General features: G+C 50.8%; 1 protein-coding gene across 3 annotated transcripts in view; it reads right to left on the bottom strand.

Annotated features, from left to right (window-relative positions):
* Positions 1-22,260, bottom strand: part of ADAM33 (ADAM metallopeptidase domain 33) — a 99,171-nt gene extending 76,911 nt beyond the window's left edge. For 2 of the 3 annotated variants that reach the window (XM_060278329.1, XM_060278331.1), the window contains exons 1-2: positions 21,796-22,259; positions 11,508-11,590 (exon numbers count right to left, since the gene is read on the bottom strand). In XM_060278329.1, coding sequence (XP_060134312.1) covers positions 11,508-11,590; positions 21,796-22,018 — 306 coding nt within the window. In that variant the 5' untranslated portion in view covers positions 22,019-22,259. Of the gene's footprint in view, positions 1-11,507; positions 11,591-21,795 lie in introns of all 3 variants that reach the window. The other variant, XM_060278330.1, reaches the window with a different exon arrangement.
* Positions 22,261-22,896: the final 636 nt, after the last annotated feature.

The raw sequence follows: 22,896 nt of genomic DNA, 5'->3' as shown, positions 1-22,896 counted from the left end.
CCCTGATGTTGGGAAAGATGGAGGGCACAAGGAGAAGGGGACGACAGAGGACGAGATGGCTGGACAGTGTTCTTGAAGCTACAAACATGAGTTTGACCAAACTGCGGGAGGCAGTGGAAGACAGGAGTGCCTGGCGTGCTATGGTCCATGGGGTCACGAAGAGTCGGACACGACTAAACGACTAAACAACAAATGTACAGTGAAGAGCAGGGGTGTCAAACTCAAATTCATTGGGGGCCGCATCAGCAGTTTGGTCACCCTCAAAGGGCCGGTTGTATCTGTAGAACTATGTGTCCACTCTTTATTATCATAAATTATTGTCACTGCATTCAATTATTACTGTTTTTTTTGTAATAATGTAAGTAATAACTGATTTTAGTTCTGCAAAACTAATTTATGTGCTTTTTTTAATAAAAAAAATGGAACGCAGATCTACCAAGCCAAATGTAGTCCGGTCACAAAAATAAGAGCAGATTCGAATTCCTCCCACCTCAAAAACGTATTTTAAAGACTTCCTCATAGGAGAAATCTGCAAAACTTTAGTTCAACCCCCCTAAGATGACGTGCTCTACCTACTGCAGCAGCAGAGATATCTTAAGCCAGGTGTTACCGACAGGGACGCTTTTGGGAGGGGGGTGGGGAGGAGGATCGAGCACAGTTCCCCACTTTTGACGACCCGGATTCAGGTGACCCTTCAGATCCTTGCAACCTGCCTAGAGCAACCATATGGAAGGCAACCAAGGCGCTCAAACACCCGCAATCATTGGCAGATTTCAAGGCAAGGTCCTCCCAGATCTCTTGCTTTCTACAGAGGAGGATCGCTGTGGCGCGGGATCGACTGAGGAGCTGCATTTAACCCCACCCCCACCCCTAACCCCCAGCCTAGGCCTATTTCTCATGGGCTCCACTGCCCTGCCCACTTACCACTGGACAAAGCTCTCTCCCCCCCCCATCAAGAAAGGGTAGGTTCGGCCGCTGAGGGGGGAGAACAATGGGGCAAGGCGTGTGTGGCTTGAAGCTCTGTTTACACACACGCGCACACGCCGAGTAGCACGCGTTGCAAACAAAAAAATATCTTATTCTAATATATATGTGCACACCAAGGAAAACAAATCTGCATTGCTCACACCTATTGGTCCCAACCGTGCACCTCTTCCTGGGCGCGCCTTGCACAAAGGCGCCTTCATTATCTCGACCTTCCCGGGGTCGAGGGAGCATACCTGGCAACCAGGGAAGGTGTGCAGGGAGCTGGTGTAGACAGATTAGAAAGCCGAGGCACCGGGAAATGCAACATTCAGGCAGCCCGGGAGGGGGAGGGGATTGTGGTGAGTCTGCAGAAAGACCTTCACTCACGGAAGCCATGGGGCGTCAGAAGCCGCGCGGGAGACGAGGCTGTGACTTGCCTCCCGTCAGAAGCAGCGAACTCGCCTCTCTCAAGTGCTCTTAAGGGTAGAAGGCTGCAGCCCGCCACCGCTAGGGCTGGGGAAGGGACCTGGCAGGCAGGGCCCTCGGCACGGCGCTGGAGCGGCACGGGACTCTGCGCACCCTTCCAGCGCTCCATTTCTAGGCGCGAGGAGCCTAGAAATGGAGCGCTGTAAGGGTGCGCAGAGTCCCGTGCCGCTCCAGCGCCGTGCCGAGGGCCCTGCCTGCCAGGTCCCTTCCCCAGCCCTGGATGGGGTGGCGCGGGTGGTGGGGCGTGGTGCTCCCAGCCTCCGCGAGCTCCTGTTGTAGCCCAGAGCTCCCGGGCGCCGCGGCAGGCGCTCTCCTGCCTGCCTGCCTGCCTGCCTGCCTGCCTGCCTGCAGCCCCAACGACGTTTTGTCGCGCGCTTGCTGGCGGAGAGGGAAGGCGCTGTCGGAGCCCTCGCTCTCCCTTCTGGGCACGGTGGGTGGGTGGGCGGGCGGGCAGCGGTGGCAGCGCCCCCTCCATTTTCGCCTAGTCTGCCTTTGTGGACGCTCCGGCCCTGGCTACACGGGCCACATGACGAGGTCTGGCGGGCCGGATTTGGCCCCCGGGCCTTGTGTTTGACACCCATGGTGAAGAGCTAACAGGTTCATGAGTGCCTTAGTCACTCGCAGAATCTGGGGGTGCCCCTTTCCAGTTTCTACCCCAACATAAGAACTTGGACACCCCCAGTCTCCGCCTCCCCTCTTTGCATTTCAATCCTCTGCGCAATTGGGGTGACGGAAGTGGCATCTCCCTCTCTGCGCCCTCTGGGTGAAGGTGGTGCAAAGGCTCCGACACAGCATCCTCGAGCCCTCTCCTCCCCGCGCTGACCAGCTCCCTCTCCTCCCCACTAGAGGCATCCATCTCCTCCCGGGGACCCTGTGGGCTCCCCCTGACACTATGTTTTTCACTGAAGATCAACAGGAGCTACTTGTCAAAAGTCGCACAAGGTCAGTGTGTTGGAAAGAAACAACCAAGCTCCCCCCCCCTCTCTCTCGTGCACCCACACACTTCTCTAACAGAAGGGGCGTGCAACCCTTCACGGCTTCCTGTGCTACCTCCGGGGGACTGCAAAATGCATCGCCCCAGCCAAGACTGAAAACAGGCTCTTCGGCTTCCAGGCACCAGATGACAAACAGGTGTTTAAAAATAAAAAATAACCGCGAGAGCCGGAGAGGAGAAAGAACTGAGTCAGCCTCACAAGGCATGCCAAGAGTCTGGCAGCCCAGGCTGGCCTGCGGAAGAGTTTTCACAAGAGAGAGAGAGAGAGAGAGAGAGAGAGAGAGAGGCCCAGGAGCAAGGTTTTTCCAGTGCGGAGAAAGAGCCAAAGTGGTTTGTTTTTTACTGTGTATCTCTTGTGCATCCCTTCTTCGCGCAGCACGGTTAAACTATGGAACTCACTTCCTCAGGAGGCAATGATGGCCACCAAGTTAGATGGTTTTACAAGGGGATTAGATCAATTGATGGTTATTGATGGCAGAGGGCCTTCTCGGTGGTGGCGCCTGCCCTGTGGAACGCCCTCCCACCAGATGTCAAAGAGGAAAACAACTCCCAGACTTTTAGAAGACATCTGAAGGCAGCCCTGTTCGGGGAGGCTTTTAATGTTTAATAGATTACTGTGCTTTATTTTCTAGTTGGAAGCCGCCCAGAGTGGCTGGGGAAACCCAGCCAGATGGGCGGGGTATAAATAATAAATTATTATTATTATTATTATTATTATTATTATTATTATTAGTCATGATGCTCGGCTCTGCCTCCCTAGCCGGAGGCAGCAATCCCTCCAGCAATCCCTCCAATTACCAGTTGCTGGAAATCTTAGCGGGAGGAGGAGGGGCTGAGAGGCAATGACTGAGCTCAAGGCCAACCCCAGTGAGCTCCATGGCTGAGCAAGGTTCCAGGCCCTGGTCGCTCCCTGGTCCACGTCGGGCGCTCCAACCACTGTGCGGCGCTGCCTCTCAAAATGCCAGCCACTCAGTAAGGATGAGCTTGCCAAGGCTTCAAAATGCACACACACAAATACACATTGCAAAAACACAGAGAGGGGGAGAAAGCCACTGAGCCCTACCCATCAGAATCAGATATAAAACCCCAGAAAACGACACTTCCAAGCCAGGGCTGAATTCGCTCTCGCCACCCCATTCCTGGCATAACACAGCCCTCCATGTCACCCTTGCCATTTGGCCCTGCTGGCGATGTTCCACTCCTGTCCCTTACCGCAGTGCAAGCCCTGCAACCGCCCGAATCTCCACTACCAACGCTGGGGATTTTTCACGCCTCCAAGAGTTAAATCTGTCCCTGGCAGAAGGCGGCCCCTTTGCCACAGGGCCAAGCCAAAGAAAAGCAAAAAAGGAAGCAATTATCGGTCACTTATCTAAGCCCTGAGCTCAAGGCCAAACTAAGCTGACCTTGAGACTGCAAGGGAGAGGAAAGCATGAGGTCATTTGTACACACACACTCGCACAGTCTCACTCGTGCACGCTATACTGATTTCCCAGAATCCTCTGGGCTCTCACGCTCTGAGACGTGAACGGCAGAGAGCCTAGGGGAACGGAGATGGACAAAGAAGCCGACTGGCTGCAGCGTTCGGGATATTTTCGTTTAGAGGGAAAGGCAAGAAAGAGATGACAAAGTTTATAAAGTTTTCCATGGCATGGAAAAAGCAGAGAGAGAAAGGTTTTCCTCCATGGGCGTACCCAGCGCGGGGCAGGGGGGCAACTGCCCCCCCAAGAAGCAGGGCCGGCGCAGCCGTGAGCGAGAGCGGTGCTGCCAGCGGGGCTGGTGGGCAGAGGCAGAGGCGGAGCACACCGCGCCGCGCCCTCCCTCCAGCTCCCTGTTGCGCCCTCCGGCAAGGCCAAGCACAGTGGGGAACCAGAGAGCGCGGCGGGAAGCTGGAGGGCATGGCGCGGCGGGCGGGTACGCCAAACTCGCACTCCGATGGGCTGTGCTCCGCCTCGGTCTCTGCCCACCAGCCCCGCCGGCAGCGCCGCTCTCGCCCATGGCTGCGCGCTCTGCCAGGGTCCTGGCCACAGTGCACCGGGGGCAGCCCGGCGGGCCAGAGCAAGCGCCCTGTCAGCGTGCTGTCAGCGGAACCCCAGCGCCTCTGACTGCAAAAAGCTTCGCGGCGCCTAGGTGAGACCGGAGTCAAGTTTCACCTGGGCTCCGTAGCCCCGCCCACGTTCCCACTTTGTGGCCCCTCCCGTGCCTTGGCCCCTCCCCTTCCCCCCTAGTTTTGATCCTGGGTACACCCCTGTTTTCCTCCTTCTCTCTTAACGCTACAACTTGTGGACCCTTGGGATTCAGCTACATTAGTCAAAAACGTGTTTTAAATGTGTTGTAAACAAGCAACAGCAGATGGCGATGGAGAGCAAAAAAAATTGTGCAATTTTTTCCATATCGTTTTTCTTCTTCTTTTGTTATAACGATTTAATTTCTGACTTACTTATAGCATGTGTGTTTTCCCTGCATGTAGATCCACCCTTGGTAAAGCTGATTGTTGAAATATTCAGGAAAGAAGACATAAACTATGAGTTAAACCAGGCACCCCCAAACTGTGGCCCTCCAGATGTTTTGGCCTACAACTCCCATGATCCCTAGCTAACAGGACCAGTGGTCAGGGATGATGGGGATTGTAGTCCAAAACATCTGGAGGGCCAAAGGTTGCCTATGCCTGAGTTAAACTATGGAACTCCCTCCCACTGGAAGCAGTGACGACCACCAACTTGGATGGCTTTAAAAGAAAATTCATGGAGGACGGAGCTATTGACGACGGCTAGACATGGTGGCTCGGCTCTGCCTCCACAGTCGGAGGCAGCGGTGCTTCTAAAGACCAGTTGCGGGAGGGGAGAGGGCTCCTGTGTTCAAATTCTGCTCACGGGTTTCCCATTGGGGCATCTGGTTGGCCTCTGTGAGAACAGGATGCTGGGTCCCTTGCCACTCTACCGTTCTGTGATTCTATGAAAATATGCACCAAAGATCTTATTTATCACATGATAAATATGTATTTCATCTCAGCGTATGTATTTCCAAGTGTACTTTATCCTTTAATACTCATTTCAAAGACAACTAACTCATTTTTAACGCATCTAGAGAAAGTGGGGTGCAGTGCTTGGAATGTCTAACTAGGGCCTGAGAGACCAGGGTTCAAATCTTCCCATTAAGCCATGAAGCTCACTGAGTGACCTGGGGCTAGCCACAGTGTCTGAGCCAGCCCATCTCACAGGGCTGTTGGGAGGATGAGGTTTGGAGTCGTCTTTGTACGGCATCTCGAGCTCCTTTGAGGAGAGATGCAAATGGCATAATTTAATGTCTTGGTACATCTTTTTGAACTGTAAACTGTAGTGCAAAATGTGAAGAAGTGTGAATTGCAGGCTCTTCTGTTGAAAAGGCTAAAAATGGCAAGGAAATGCTAATGGGGCTTTAAAAGACTCACCCGCCTAGCAGATTCTGCCCATGGGCTGACTCAGTTTCCCTTCCTATCACACCTGGGTGGGGGTTGAGCCGCCTCTGCAGATGATGTGAAAAATGAGGTGGCAGCTTCCTCCACAATCTCGCCACTTCCTCATCTGGTTTTGTGACCAAATAGAGAGGAGGAGGAGGAGGAGGAGGGGGGGGACAGAGAGAGAGAAAAGAAGAAGGTGATTAAGAAGGAGGAGGAGGGAGGGAGGGGAGAAAAAGAGAGAGAAAAAGATGAAAGGGGGAAACAGAGAGAGGTAAGAGGAGGAGGAGGAGGAGAGGGGAGAGAAGGGAGCGAGAGAGAATGGAGGGAGAGAGAGAGAGAGAAGGGAGGGAGAGAGAGAAGGGAGGGAGAGAGAGAGAAGGGAGGGAGAGAGCAGGCGCATAACAAGGGAGGGGCTTAGGGGGGCGCCGCCCTTAGCTCCACTCTGGCGGGGGCAGCGCGGGGGACAGCATGCGGGGGAATAATAATAATTTATTATTTATACCCCGCCCATCTGGCCGGGTTCCCCCAGCCACTCTGGGCGGCTTCCAACAAAACATTAAAATACAGAAATCCATCAAACATTAAAAGCTTCCCTAAACAGGGCTGCCTTGAGATGCCTTCTAAAGGTCTGGTAATTCTTGTTCTCTTTGACCTCTGGTGGGAGGGCATTCCACAGGGTGGGTGCCACTACCGAGAAGGCCCTCTGCCTGGTTCCCTGTAACCTCCCTTCTCGCAGGGAGGGAACCGCCAGAAGACCCTCGGTGCTGGACCTCAGTGTCCGGGCAGAACAATGGGGGTGGAGACGCTCCTTCAGGTATACTGGACTCCAGCCCCTGGCCCGCCCCTCGCTGCCTCCGCCCAAGCAGGAAGAAGCAGAGCGGTTTGCCACTGGTGGCGCCTGGCAACCTGCTCCGTAGCGCACCGGCCGCTCATCCTTGCGCATGCGTCGTGACATCACAACACATGCATCAGGACACATACGTGCTGCGGAGCGACACCCCGCCCCCAGGGGGTGACACCCCGGGCAGCCAAGTGGCACCGTTCGCCACTGGGAGAGAGAGAGGGGGGAGAGGGAGAGGAAGGGAGGGAGGGAGGGAGGGAGGGAGGGAGGGAAGGGAGGGAGGGAGGGAGGGAGGGAGGGAGGGAGGGAGGGAGGGAGGGAGGAAGACTCTCTATTCTCGGAAACCCCAAGGCCTTGCTAAACTGTAGAACAAACCAATCACCATCTTCAGGGCCATGCAATCCCTGGGCCTCCCCAGGATGCTCTGTTGTGCCATGGAAACGCACAGCTGCACTTACGAGATGCAGGGAGAGGTGTGTTCCGTTCCCATTTTCAAGCAAGGCTCATTTGCCCTCCATGATTCGAACACTTGGGGTGGAACTCAGCCAACCCTCGAAATTTGCCCTTCTCTGAATTTTGTGATGCAGTCTTCCAGGCAAAAATAAAAATGTATGCAAAACACGTGACATGTATTAGGGGGGAAATGTGTGTATGTTAGAATGGTAGAAATAGAGAAAAGAAGAGCGCTGTGTTGTCTGCACTGCCAGCTCAAATGAGTGGCTGAGTTTCCACTGAGCTGTGAGCCCAGGCATTACAGAATCACAGCATTGTAGAGATGGAAGGGACCCCAAGGGACATCCTTTCCAACACCCTGCAATGCAGGAATTGCAGCTAAGGAATCCCCGACAGATGACCCTTCAAGAGAGTCCATTCCCCTGCCCAACAGGGGCTTTGGATTATGGGAATTGTAGTCCAATGGTTGGACTGGAGGGTGCTAGGCTGGGGCTGATGGGAGGGCACCAGGTTGGCAAAGGCTGCCCTGCGCAGTTGGAGGCTGATCAGATTCCTAGAAAGGAACCCGGGGCCTGACCCTCCTTCGTTGTAATTCCTCTGAGCGGCTGAGGGATTTGCAACTGGCCTTTGGGCACTAAGAGTAAGAACAACGCGGCCGAAAGAATATTCGTCCCTAAATTATACCCTTGCTGTGGCCTTCCCAAAGAACGCCAAGTCCTGGGGGGGGGGGGAGAGAGGGTGAAAATAAAAATAAAAACCGGTAGCTCTTTGGCCTACATTCCCCTCTGGCAACCGCACTTGGGACTATATATAGCTGCGGAAAAGACAGCTTCTCTCCGTGTCATGACTGAAATGAACAGAGGGCAGAGCAGGGCAATAAAAGACACACCGATTGGATGTTTTGAGGCTTTTGCTCTCTCTCTGTGTGTGTGTGTCTCAGTCACATCAGACATGTTAGAAGTTTGTGGAACTGTGGAACTCCCTGCCACAGGAGGCAGTGAGGGCCACCAGCTTGGCCAGCTTCAAAAGACGACCAGGCAAAGGATGAAAGAGACCCTACCAGAGAGGATTGGCAAACTAAGCTGATGGACTATGCCGAAACGGGAAAGCTGACCGGGAAGCTCAGGAACCATGAGGTCAAAAACTTTAAAAAAAGAATGGGGGGAAATTATAATTAACTTGGGAGGTCACTGTAAGCCAATGAAAACATTAGCAGGATTTTAATATCACTTGTAATGTAACAGGTAAACGGGCGCTAGAACATGTGAGGAGTGGCGGGGCCGCGGCCTTCCCTCCCTCTCTGCGCTCGGCTGCTGCGTCTGGGAGGAGAAGGGGAGGCAGCCTTCTGAAGCCCGCTTCCTCCCGAGTAGACCTGCCCGGCGGGGTGTAGCGAGGAGCAGGGCAGGCCGGCAGCCATGACCGAGCGAGGGGGACGACTCCGGCTCCCCGCCTCTGGGACTGAGGCGCAGGTGAGGGGAGACGCAGAGAGAGAGAGAGAGAGAGAGAGAGAGAGAGAGAGAGAGAGAGAGAGAGGGAGGGAGGGAAGGAAGGAAGGAAGGAAGGAAGGAAGGAAGGAAGGAAGGAAGGAAGGAAGGAAGGAAGGAAGGAAGGAAGGAAGATACCCCCGCACACTTCCTTACCCTCTCCTCCTCCTCCTCCACCGTGCGGAGCCCTCTTTCCTTCTTTGCATTTTTTCTTCCCGCCTTTCCCCTCTGAGGCAAAGGCTCCCCTCACGTGAGGCGGGGCTCCTGCCTGGCAGTGCCGGAGCCCCCTGCGGCCGCAATGGCAATGGCAGCGCCGGCGCTTGAGGGAGCCGGCCGAGAAAAGAGAGGCGGAGGTGTGGGGGAAAGAGCCACAAACTCTTCCCGCCGCAGCGGCTGCTAACAGGGATGGGCGGGGAAGGAGGGCGGCGGCGGGCATGTGAGGCTCGGCACGGCGGGACCCGGCCGGGGAGCCTCGGCGAGAGCAAGTTGCCATGAGAGTGTCCTGGGCGCGCAAGCAAGTGTCTCTGCGTCCAATCCCTGTGTCCGTGGGGCACATGCGCAGTAGCGCAGACACAGGGACACAGGGACTGGACGCAGAGACACTTGTATATTATTATATAGGATATGTAGTTGAAAATGTTCACAAGAGAAGCCATGGAAGGGATGGGGGGGGGAGTCGCAAGATTCAGAGAAATCTCTTTGAACAGATATGTAATTGGTACTGTTAGAAACTTATACTTGTAAAATCAAATAAAATGATTTCGAAAGAGGACCAGGCGAATTTGGGGAAGCGAAGGTTATTGATGACTACTAGGCCACAGTCGGAAGCGGCGATGCTTATCAGTTGCTAGAAAGGGCAAGAAGGAGGATGGCTCTCGTCGTTCCCGTATCTGACTTGTGGGCTTCCCCTAATGGGCATCTGGTTGGCCACTGTGAGAACAGGATGCTGGACTACAAGGGTCACTGGCCCGATCCAGCAATCTCTTCTTCTGTTCTTGTGACACACATTTTAAGAGACTGCCCAGGTCAAAACGGTTTCACCAGGGCTGTCGGCAACCTGTGCAGTGTTAAAAGAGAGTTAGTAACATGCATCCGTCACCAACAATTACTCCTAAGTAGAGCTTCCATGTTCAGGGGAATTCTACCTCAGAATTCCAGGCGCTACATGGCAAACTACAGATGCAGAGTCAGACCCTGACAGCAAACAGGACATGAATCAGGGCAATAATGAAAGTGATACGCCTAGGAAATACGCCTAAGTGCAGAAACAGCTTTAATCATTTCCTGGGCCAATGGCAGGGTGAATGACACAGCAAGCGATGCACTCAATGTTGCTGGTGTTGCTATGGTAACCCCGTGCACCTGGCATCCTTACCTCTGAGCATCCCGGCGCAGGGATGTGTTCTTCAAGACCTGAGCCCAAGCGCTGTGCAATTTAACCCGTTGTTCAAATTGCACCAACATGCACACGAGATACCAAAAGCATGTCATCGCGCAACAAGTAAATACATTTCTCCATTTCGGTTTTCGCACTTTGCCTGCTTCTCTGTGTCTTTTCTCAAGCCCTCTGATTTCCCACCCGCCCCTCTTTCTCGCATGGCGTTTTTAGACTTATTAATGGAGCTCTTCAACAGCCAATACTCATCCTGCTTTCCTTGCTCTTAAAAAGAAAAAGAAAAGGGGAAAAGGCTCATTTATGCCTACTTGCTTTTGGCCTTCGACAAACACACAGAGAAATCAGTTCCATTTATTCTTGTTCCTCTTCTAAATAAGATTGCAAGCCCCACTGGGCAGCGTTTGCCTTGTTATGAGTTTTGCGCAAGTGCCTGATGTTTTCCGGTGCCAGACGAATCATTGAAGTTGTCACAAATATCATCATTTTAGAGAAAATCTCTGTTGTTCAGCAGGAAAAAAGCAGCTGGTTTCAGAGGTGCTGCCCCCTTTGACTATATATCTATCTGCACTCGCAAATGCACATTGATTCTTGTTTTGAGCAAGAGATAGCTAGAGAGAGAGGTTTATAAAATTAAACTTGGCATACAGAGAGTGGAGGAAGAAAAATGCTTCTCAGTACCAGTTCCTGGAAGCCACTGAAAGTGGCTCCATGAATTTGTCCCGTCCTCTTTTAAAGCCCTCCAGGTTTCCATAGTCTGACTCTTGCATCATTTTAACAGTCATGAAGTAGCCTAGAAACCGTGGTTTGCTAAGGTCACACACCCTGAACAAACTACAGTTCCCATGATTCTTTGAGGTAAGGCACCACTCTTAAAGTGATACAAGGGTGCTTTAATAAATAAATAAAATGCCTTTTAAATGTGTTTGTGGGAGAGGGTTATTGGTTTGTGCTCTCCCCCCCCCCACTTGCCTTTATTATGAATTTTGTGTTTCCATCTTGTATTTTGATGTTGTGAACTGCCCTGAGTTCTACGGATGAAGGGAAGTATACAAATTTAATAAAGAAATAAATAAATTGCAATGTACACTGCAGAAGTGACCCTAGCAACTTTATCAAGGCCTCCCCGTAATATCTCGAAAGAACTTACGTCTTCTTCATTGGAACAGGATGTCCTTGGTCCCCCTCCGAAGTCCGAGATGCTATTTATTATTACCTATTAAAAATGCTAAAGTTCCCTTCATCCGGACGGATCTGAGGGCAGGGCACAATAAACTCAACAGTCACAAAGGGCAATAAAACATAATGAACCCCTATAACACCAAAAGCAGAAACAATTATGAAACAATAAAAAACACCCATCAGGGCAATGAAGAAAAGATATAGGGAATCGGCGGGAATCGAAACAGAGAAAGGCAATATCCCAGTATCGGTCCCCCAAGAGAGACACCGACCTTTTCCGCCTCGCCAACATCCCGCCGGTTCCGTCCTCCTGAGATCCATCGCGGCCGGACAAACTCTCCCTGCGGTGACAGTCCTAAGGGGCAGAAAACAGACACTCAATCGCCCAGTTAAGTGAAACCGATTCTTCCACCCTGATCCCTTGCCAGAATCATTTAAACCTCTGCACCTGCCCAGAGAGAGAATGGCCCATTTTAGGAACGGCAAAACTGAGCTACAGGAAAACCAGAAGTCCCACCCACCCCCCAAAAAAATTAGTTTGGGGAGCAGAGCAGGAACCGAGATTTATCTGTAAACCAAAGGCAAACTCAAAACTCTGCTCTCTTCCCCTTTGGGGTTATTTTTTCTGCAAAATACCTGCTGGTGGGGGGGGAGGAACAAGAAAAACAGGGGAAGGGGATCGAAAGCAGGAAAGTAAACTATTATTGCGCCCCAGCGATAGCATCTAGATCTGTCATCCAGATAGCAGAAGCTGAAACAGTTAAAGGGAACTCGGGTAGCTGCCATGAAGCACCGACTTGAGACGTCTCCAAAACAACCGGAAAACAACTTGGATTACTCAATAGCAGAGGGGAGGGGAGAGCAGGGTGCTTTGAGACATGAGGAAAACTCTTAAATACAGTTTTACCTTGGATCCCGAACACTTTGCGAGTCGAACGTTCTGGCTCCTTGATGCCGCAAACCCGGAAGTGAGTGTTCCGGTTTGCGAATGTTCTTTGGAACCCAAATGTCTGACGGGGCTTCTGCGGCTTCCAATTGGCTGCATGAGTTTCTTGCAGCCAATGGGAAGCCGCGCCTTGGTTTCAGAATGTTTCGGAAGTCGAATGGATTCTGTTCGACTTCCAAGGTACAACTGTGTATGCATATATATTGGCTCTCAGGCTAGAGAGATTCCTATTTGCACATCCATGCATCCCCTAAACACCTGAAAAAAGTTACAGGTAGGTAGCCGTGTTGGTCTGAGTCGAAGCAAAATTTAAAAAATCATTCAGTAGCACCTTGAAGACCAACTAAGTTTTTATTTTGGTATAAGCTTTCGTGTGCATGCACACTTCTTGTGTGCATGCACACAAGAAGTGTATCTGAAGAAGTGTGTATGCACACGAAAGCTCATACCAAAATAAAAACTTAGTTGGTCTTCAAGGTGCTTTGTTGTTGTTTAGTCGTTTAGTCGTGTCCGACTCTTCGTGACCCCATGGACCATAGCACGCCAGGCACTCCTGTCTTGCACTGCCTCCCGTAGTTTGGTCAAACTCATGTTCGTAGCTTCGAGAACACTGTCCAACCATCTTGTCCTCTGTCGTCCCCTTCTCCAAGTGCCCTCAATCTTTCCCAACATCAGGGTCTTTTCCAAGGATTCTTCTCTTCTCATGAGGTGGCCAAAGTATTGGAGCCTCAGCTTCACGATCTGTCCTTCCAGGGAGCACTCAGGGCTGATTTCCTTAAGAATTGATAGGTTTGATCTTCTAGCAGTCCATGGGACTCTCAAGAGTCTCCTCCAGCACCATAATTCAAAAGCATCAATTCTTCGGCGATCAGCCTTCTTTATGGTCCAGCTCTCACTTCCATACATCACTACTGGGAAAACCATAGCTTTAACTATACGGACCTTTGTCGGCAAGGTGATGTCTCTGCTTTTTAAGATGCTGTCTAGGTGCTACTGAAGGAATTTTTTTATTTTACCTGAAAAAAGTGTTTCGGTGCACTCACACCTCTGCTCTCATGCAGCAAGAAAAGATTATTGAGCTGTGATTCCTACACTGCACGGGGTTGGACTGGATGACCCTTGGGGTCCCTTCCAACTCTACAATGCTATGATTCTGTAATTCTCTTCTGCACCGCCTGGGCTTCCAGCACAGTGGGAACTCAGCCACTCATCTGAGCTGGCAGTGCAGACAACACAGTGCTAAAGCTTTTCTCTTTTTTTTCTATTTTATGTCAAAAGTTACTGCTGCAGTAAAATACCCTACTGGTCCCGGGTCAAACGAGAACATCCCAGAGGAGTAATTTTGTGCCATGTAAAAGCAACAGATACACACCAGCCCACACTATCACATACCCTGCAAGTGTCACGGAAAAACGAGAGCATTCCCGTTTTCTCCAGCGAGAGCACAGTGGTCATTTTGGGCACTGCAATCTCAAGGGATTTCGCGTTGAAAGAGGGCTTTTTCAGGGCCAGGATCTTGCATGGCACTCTAAAATGTTCACTTTCGGGTGTGGTGAGAGCCCGGCCCTGGAAATAACGCATCATTTGGGTTCCATGATCTTATGCGGGTCACATGAGCCACATGGGAAGGTGTTCAGCTCATTTTGGGGACTCAGCATGTTGGAGGGTATGCGATTGTGGGGTCCTGAATTCCCCTTAGTCAACTGGCACACTTGACTTGGCGCGATGATAACGCCACTGGGCTCCCTCGGGCTTGCAATTTAGCAGGAATCCCAGCTAAAGCGTCCCTTCCAATTCTGCCATTCTATGACAGCAGTCACGAAATTAAAAGATGCCTGCTTCTTGGGAGAAAAGCAATGACAAACCTAGACAGCATCTTAAAAAAAAGAGAGACATCACCTTGCCGACAAAGGTCCATATAGTTAAAGCTATGGTTTTCCCAGTAGTGATGTATGGAAGTGAGAGCTGGACCATAAAGAAGGCTGGTCGCCGAAGAATTGATGCTTTTGAATTCTGGTGCTGGAGGAGACTCTTGGAGTCCCATGTACTGCAAGAAGATCAAACCTCTCCATTCTGAAGGAAATCAGCCCTGAGTGCTCACTGGAAGGACAGATTGTGAAGCTGAGGCTCCAATACTTTGGCCACCTCATGAGAAGAGAAGACTCCCTGGAAATGACCCTGATGTTGGGAAAGATGGAGGGCACAAGGAGAAGGGGACGACAGAGGACAAGATGGTTGGACAGTGTTCTCGAAGCTACGAACATGAGTTTGACCAAACTGCGGGAGGCAGTGCAAGACAGGAGTGCCTGGCGTGCTCTGGTCCATGGGGTCACGAAGAGTCAGACATGACTAAATGACTAAACAACAACTGAAAAAGAAAGGCAGGCTGTTAGTCTGCAGGCTCACTCTCAGTCAAATGAAAAGTGGGAAGAATTCTGCTTCCATGCTTTGGCCGCACCTTGGAGCTGATCTCCAGGTTGGGGACATCCTTAGATGCATCCTGGGCAGCGAAGTGGTCCATATTCAAAGATTTAAGAAAAGGTGAGAAACAAAGGCAACAGGAGAGCAATAGTTCACTCGGTAGAGCTTGAGACTTAATCTCAGGGTTGTGCGTTCAAGCCCCACCTCAAGATGAATAGCAATGGCTGAGGCCACAGAATGCAGCTGGCATTCAAAGCACTTTCCCCAGCCATGGCTTCCCCCAAGGCATCCTGGGAACTGTAGTTCGTTAAGAGTGCTGAGAATTGTTAGGAGGCCCCGAGTGCTCACTGGAAGGACAGATCCTGAAGCTGAGGCTCCAATACTTTGGCCTCAAGGAAATAAAATTCCCAGAGCTGTTTAACGACGCAGGTGGAACAGACACGTACAAATGTCTAGACCTGATCCATGAACTGATTAGAGTATGAACTGATCTACTGGATCTTCTGCTTTTTCCATTGAATTTTATGACTCATTTATGTTGAAATATATTATATGATACAGTGCAGCCGGTTACGTCTCGTGTGTTCATTGAATATAATTTCACGTAACCCAAGGTTTGATGTTGTTTTGCTAGATGATGCCAAGGTTGCAGGTTCGTTCCCCGCAAGGGAGAGCTGCAAATTCCTGCATTGGAGGGGGTTGGACTAGATGTTCCTCAGGATCCCTTCCAACTGTGCGATCCCATGTTTCCAAAGACACCCAGCCCTGTACTGAACAGAAAGGGAGACAAAATCTCGAGACCCCATTAACCTTGACTGGCCCAGCATCCTAAAGGAAGCCAAGTGCCAAGGAAATTAGTCTGAGATTGGTTCCCCCGAAATAGAACAGCCAGCCCATCAACCTCACATCTGTGGTTAGGAGGACAGAAAGTGAACCCGCAGTCACTCGCCTCTCTGTGAAATTCAATGGGATAACTTGCTGGAGGACTTTTTAAAAATAGGCTTAAGAAATGTATCTCCCTGCCGTCGCCACCCCCACCCCCAATTTCCTGCCACCGCTCAATTAAACATTCTCTCGGTGACTTAAAAAGCCTATTAAGGATGAGTAGATCTCAAAGGATCGTAAGCACCAAACCACATGAGCACAGACGTTGGTTCAAACGGCTACGCTGTACCTTGTTCAGGATCCCATGGGAGACATTTTCCTTTGCAAGCTCTACTTAAATGAGCAAGATTTGCAAGAGGTCATGCACTGGTTAATTTAACCAGAGAAAGGAAGTTTTTTTTGGGGGGGGGGGGGAGACATGCCTGGGACTCACCCCATAGTAAAAAAGCCGATGCAATTCTGGGCTGCATCAATAGGAGTATAGCATCTAGATCAAGGGAAGTAATAGTACCACTGTATTCTGCTCTGGTCAGACCTCACCTGGAGTACTGTGTCCAGTTCTGGGCACCACAGTTCAAGAAGGATACTGACAAGCTGGAACGTGTACAGAGGAGGGCAACCAAAATGGTCAAAGGCCTGGAAACGACATAGCTGCCAAGTTATCCCTTTTTTACAGGGATTTTCCCTTATGCTGAATAGGCTTTCTCGCGAGAAAAGTGAAAACTTGGCAGCTATGTGGAAACGATGCCTTATGAGGAACAGCTTAGGGAGCTGGGTATGTTTTGCCTGGAGAAGAGAAGGTTAAAGGGTGATATGATAGCCATGTTCCAATATATCAAAGGATGTCATATAGAGGAGGGTGAAAGGTTGTTTTCTGCTGCTCCAGAGAAGCGGACACGGAGCAATGGATTCAAACTACAAGAAAGAAGATTCCACCTTTCCTAAACATTAGGAAGAACTTCCTGACAGTAAGAGCTGTTCGGCAGTGGAATTTGCTGCCAAGGAATGTGGTGGCGTCTCCTTCTTTGGAGGTCTTTAAGCAGAGGCTTGACAGGCATATGTCAAGAATGCTTTGGTGGTGTTTCCTGCTTGGCAGGGGGTTGGACTGGATGGCCCTTGTGGTCTCTTCCAACTCTATGATTCTATGACATCTGGTTCAACGCCCTGCAATACAACTGCCCCACACAGGGATACAAGCTGCAACCTTTGCGTGATCAGCGCCACGCTCTCAACAACTGAACTCTCCAGGCTCATTTAGTCTGATTCATTTGCAGGTAAAGAAATGTAATTGCGGCACACTTCATAATCATACTGAAGGCTTGGGTGACACAACAAACAGATCTAGTTCAAAAAGGAAGGAAAGAGGGAGACGAGGCTCTTCCAAACCACCTGTTCATTCAGCATCCATCCTGCTTTGCTGGCACAAAGCTTATACAGTTGTTCCATTAAATCCCGTCCTTACTGAGCATCTGTTCTGATTTCTGTGCAAGGGAGGCTATAGGACAATGAGCATTTGTTCGGCTTGATTTCCTTGCATTGCGCTTACACTGCTTCACAATAAGACTACAAGAACATAAGGAGAGTCTGCTGGATCAGGCCAATGGCCCATCGAGACCAGCATCCTGTTCTCACAGGGGCCAACCAATTGCCTGTAGGAAACCCGCAAGCAGGATTCGAACACAAGAGCCCTCTGCCCTCCTGAACTGGGGCTGAAACATTAGAGAAGCATTTTAGTTTAAAGCGTTGTAAATTTAAAGGGAAAACAGGTAGAGAAAAACGGGACTCCACGGCGCCATCTGGTGGCACAAGGTTATGTCGCATATACAACACATACAGGTGAAACTCAGAAAATTAGAATATCGTCAAAAAGTGCATTTATTTCAGTAATGCAACTTATTATTTTTTATTTTTCTTTTGGAAATTCCACAGTAATAGAACAAATAGTTACAATAATACAAAAATAAACATCGCTATTACATTTCATTAATTACATTCCATTTATAATTGACCCGCCAACGACAAATAAATACAACTACAACAAATAAAGGCTTGACATATCTTGCTTTGCATGTCATGCATCTATCTCATATACTGGTTTCACCTTTTAAGTTGCATTACTGAAATAAATGCACTTTTTGACGATATTCTAATTTTCCGAGTTTTACCTGTATAAATCGCTTTTTCTTTACCAGTCTAGCTGAGTCCTGGGATTCAGAAGCATTGCTGCCTCTAACTGTGGCACTCAATAGCCCCCTCCTCCATGAATTTGTCTTGTCCTCTCTTGAAAACCTTCCATGTTGGTGGCCATCACTGCCTCTTGTGGCAGGGAGTTCTACCGTTTAACTGTGCACTGCAAGAATAAATTGGCCCCGTATACCTGAAGGAGGGTCTCCACCCCCATCGTTCTGCCCGGACACTGAGGTCCACATCCGAGGGCCTTCTGGCGGTTTCCTCACTGCAAGATGTGAGGTTACAGGAAACCAGGCAGAGGGCCTTCTCAGTGGTGGCACCCGCCCTGTGGAACGACCTCCCATGAGATGTCAAAGAGATAAACAACTATCTGACTTTTAGAAGACATCTGAAGGCAGCCCTGTTTAGGGAAGTTTTTAATGTGTGATGTTTTATTCTGTTTTTAATCTGTTGGCAGCCGCCCAGAATGGGGGGGGGGATGATATAAATGATATGTTGTTGTTGTTGTTGTTGTTGTTGTTGTCATCGTCGTCATCATGTCTTTTACATGTCCTGAATCTTCCAATATTTAGCTTCATTGAGTGTCCAGGGGTTCTGGCGCTGTGAGAAAGCTTTTCTCTACCCACATGTGGAGAGAAGTAATTTTAAAAGTTTGCTCTCTAGCAAAGTTTCCTGCCCTGTTTTGCATGTCCACAGGTTGGGGGGGGGGAGAGAATCTAAGCGACTTCCCTCTCCAACATCACAAAGACAGAGAGGGAGACTCTGGGCTGGGCAGACACTTCTGCATCTGTCCCAGACTAGACCATATAGAGTCATAATGGAGCGTAACTAAACTCTGGCAATCCCAAGCAAGAAGAAAGGAATTTCCCCCAGAAACACATCTACAGAAGCTGAAACATCAGCCAATGAGGCACACCAGCACATGGGCGCCTGTCGCCGTCCCCCAAGAACACCCAATGCTCTTCGCATAAGAACTGGCCCAAACCACATTCGCACCATGCGCTTAAAGCAGCGTGATGCCACTTAAAACAGTTGTGGTTCCCTCCTCTGAATATTGGGAGCTGTGGTTTCCTAATGGTGCTAAGAGTTGCTGAGAGACCCCCATATTCCCACCAGAGAACTGCATTTCCCAGAGTTCCCTGGGAAAGGGGACTGATTGTTAAACCACTCTGGGAACCGGCACCCTTGACAAAGTACAGCTCCCAAAGGGACATAAGAGGAGCTTGCTGGATCAGGCCAGTGGCCCATCTAGTCCAGCATCCTGTTCCACTGGTGGCCAGGCCGATGAGTCCCATTACCTTTTTACCTTACCTGCCTGCAAGGAAGCCCACAAGCAGGATTCGACCATGAGTACTCTGCAAATCTGTGATTTCCAGGAACTTTAAACCAGGATTACAGTTGCGAAAACGGAATGCCTAGTTGCCCGTTTGGGGCAAGGTGGCTCGAAAGTCGTATTTTTCAGTACAACTTTTTGCTTCCTGAAAATTAATTGTGATTGTGTAGATAAAATATAACGGATAGAATTCTGCAGGATGTGTTGCGAGAGTATGAAAACGGTCAAGATCCAAGCATCCCCAGGCATGGTGGAGACGTCAGGCACCATCCTGATGCCTGGGCATCTTTACTTGGTTGCAAGTGGTCGATACCCAGGTGCAAAATGCACCTGTAAAGGTAAAGGGACCCCTGACCATTAGGTCCAGTTGTGAGCGTCTTTGGGGTTGCGGCGCTCATCTTGCATTACTGGCCGAGGGAGCCGGAGTACAGCTTCCAGGTCATGTGACCAGCATGACTAAGCCACTTCTGGCGAACCAGAGCAGCGCACGGAAACGCTGTTTACCTTCCCGCCGGAGCGGTACCTATTTATCTACTTGCACTTAGATGTGCTTTTGAACTGCTAGGTTGGCAGGAGCTGGGACCGAGCAATGGTCACCCCATTGCAGGGATTCGAACCGCCAACCTTCTGATCGGCAAGCCCTAGGCTCAGTGGTTTAACCCACAGCGCCACCCGCGTCCTAAAAAAAATGTGCCTGGCACCTGGTGAATTTCGAACACTGAATGTGCCCCTAGTGTTTTCCCTCTTAAGGCAAATCCTTTCTCCAAGCTGTTCCATTGACAAATCCTTATACAAAATGGAACTCTGGAAAACTGTTATCCAAAATCCCAAGGAAGGGGAGAGTGCTATTGGACTCAGGTTCTGTTTGTGGGCTTCCCATTGTGGCACCCTCTTGATCACTGTAAGAACACTATGTCCAGGGCAGCTGTCTACCAGCTCCATCTGGTACGCATGCTGAGACCCTACCTGCCCGCAGACTGTCTCGCCAGAGTGGTGCATGCTCTAGTCATCTCCCGCGTGGGCTACTGCAATGCACTCTACGTGGGGCTACCTCTGAAGGTGTCCCAGAAACAACAATTAAACCAGAATGCTGCAGCTAGGCTGGTGACTGGGAGTAGCTGCCGAGACCATATAACACTGGTCCTGAAAGACCTACATTGGCTCACAGTACGTTTCCGAGCACAATTCAAAGTGTTGGTGCTGACCTTTAAAGTCCTAAACGGCCTCAGCTCAGTAGACCTGAAGGAGCATCTCCACCCCCATCGTTCAGCCTGCACATGGAGGTCCAGCTCCAAGGGCCTTCTGGCAGTTCCCTCCCTGCGAGAAGTGAGGTTGCAGGGAACCAGGCGGAGGGCCTTCTCGGTGGTGGCACCCGCCCTGTGGAACGCTCTCCCATCAGATGTCAAGGAAATAAACAACTATCTGACTTTTAGAAGACACCTGAAGGCAGCCCTGTTTAGGGAAGTTTTTAATGTTTGATGTTGTGTCGTGTTTTTAATATTCTATTTGGGAGCTGCCCAGAGTGGCTGGGGAGGCCCGGCCAGATGCGTGGGATATAAGTAATAAATTATTGTTGTTGTTGTTGTTGTTGTTGTTGTTGTTGTTGTTGTTGTTATTATTATTATTATTATTATTATAACACAGTGCTGGACTAGAAGGGCCCCCTTTGGCCTTATCCAGCAGCCAATCTTTTCTCTGGTTCTCTGGTTCTCATGCACCACCTTTTGCCATCATTCAAGCCACCCAATCTGCCAACCAATTCTCCAATGCACCTCTGAGTGGAGGGAATCCCCAGAGAAAACTTAATATTGTACCCTCCCTACCAGCAGCAAACCACGGAGCTACTCAGGAATGTGGGTACATTTCAAGGCTCCCAGCAAGAATTGCCAAAGTTTTGTCTGAACTCTTAAAACACAGCACCCAAACCTGCTGGTGAATGGGATTAATTCTGCACATTGGTAATGTGGGGCGCCATTCCTTCCTGCTCACTGTTCGTAGTGCCCAGATACAGAGGTGGGGGCCTCTCCAGATGAGGGCCTCCAGCAAGTGGAGATCTCCCTCCAAACCGAGAAAGAGCCCCTCACCAGATCCGTCTGCACCCAGCATCTCCTGAGTCACACCTTGAGCTCTCTCGCCCACCAGGCATCAACGTGAGTGCCCCCCACCCCCATTAGCCAGGAACACTCTCCCTACAGAAGCCAGGGGTCTCTCTGGCCCCCTCTCTCCGAAAACAACCAGACCTCTTAAGCCTTTCTCCTGTGCTCACATTCGCCCCAAATCGCTCATATCCGTCCAAACTCAGATGTGAGGGTGAGGGGTGATGCCCATTCATCCCGAATCCCTCAACCTCACACCCCACCCCACCCGCGCAACGAAACGAAACGAAACAAAACAGGAGCTAAGACCTCCTTCCATTCCATGCCCAGCCAGGAAGACTCACCCTTCACAGCCAACACCCCGGGAAAAACCCACATGCCCAAAATTATTCCTTAACATGACGGATCCATTATCCCAACGCGCAACGGCAGCGTGGAAGCTCGTTCTTTCACCCCCGCCCAGATGCCAGGGTGAGGGGCACCGGCTCCTCCAACAACCAGAAATCTCTCTGCTCTCTTGTTTCTCCTCCTCCAACCTCGGCTGCGCGTCGCCCTTTTAAGCCACCAGCGCCTGCTAAGCTTCTCCGACCGCGGAGACAACCGGCTGAAATTCCCCCTTTCTTTAACCGGGTTGGGAAGGAAGAGGGGAAAACCCCATGCAACCCCCCCCCAGCCCAGCTGTTCTTTACCTTGCACTTTGGAGATGTCACCGTTGCTGGAGAGAAGCAGCAACAGCAGCTGCAGAGGGAGGGTGGAGAGCAAGCGCTGCCCGCTGAAAAGACCCCGGAGCGCCCCGCGCGCCCAGCTCCGTCTCTGCGCTCCCCTCTCCATGCCAGACGGCTCCCCGATCCGTCTCCTTCGAGCCTCTCCTGCCCTCTCAACTCTCTTCTCTCCTTCCCTCCGCTCAGTCATCACATCCCTCTCTCTGCTGCCCTCTCGCTCCCCTCTTCCCCTCCTGCAGGATCCTGTCTCTCTCTCTCGCGCGCGCGCGCTCTCTCTCTCTCTGGTTTGGTCTCTCCAGCTCGGAGTTCCTTGGCTGCCGACTCTAATGAGAACCACATGGGCTGGGAAGAGCCCACCTCGCTTGGAGGAGCCCGCCTCCTCTTCTCCTACCCCCAACAACAACCCCACCCTGCAAGGAGATCTCAGCTCCACCGGGATCCTTTCTCTCCCTGCAGACGCAGGCGTGCGCTTTCCAAGAACGCGCGCATGTCCAGGCGCACGCAGGCAACACCCTGGTCCCCGTGAAGCCCGACGCGCCCTGGCGATCTTGGCAGGACAAAAGTTCAAAGCGAAGGTGGCCAAAGCTCTTGGAGACAGATAGGCAGCTGTTGCAAAGCGCAGAGAGCTCTGGCTCAGCCCCAGAAGCAGCTGCGAACACCGGGTCTCAGGGCGCGCTAACCCACACGTGCCCCAAGGCCCGACATATTTAACAAATCAATAGGCTGTTTGTTTCGTTTTTAAAATCCTTCATTCAGCGTGGCATAAGGGGCCCGCGTGAGGGTGGCTGTTTGTGCAGCCCTGCCACTACAAAGCCCATGATCCAGCGCGAACACAACCGAAACACACTTAATAAAAACCCACCCTCTGAGCTCGCACAGAGTGCTTTTCTCTAGTCTGTGCCCCAGCTAGCAAAAGGACACTGCTTCAGGAAGAAACGAAGCCGGCATTTGTCATCCTCCTCCCCCTGCAAAAAAACAAAAACAAAATATTCCTAAGTTTACATTTTGGACACAGTTCAATATAAAGCAAACTCCGTTCAATGTCTCTGGGACTGAATGGGCTTAAGC

This window comes from Zootoca vivipara, chromosome 9 (genome assembly GCF_963506605.1).
Source record: "Zootoca vivipara chromosome 9, rZooViv1.1, whole genome shotgun sequence".
NCBI lineage: Eukaryota > Metazoa > Chordata > Lepidosauria > Squamata > Lacertidae > Zootoca > Zootoca vivipara.
The sequence above is the reverse complement of the archived record's forward strand: the minus strand, read 5'-3'. Positions and strand labels throughout refer to the sequence as shown.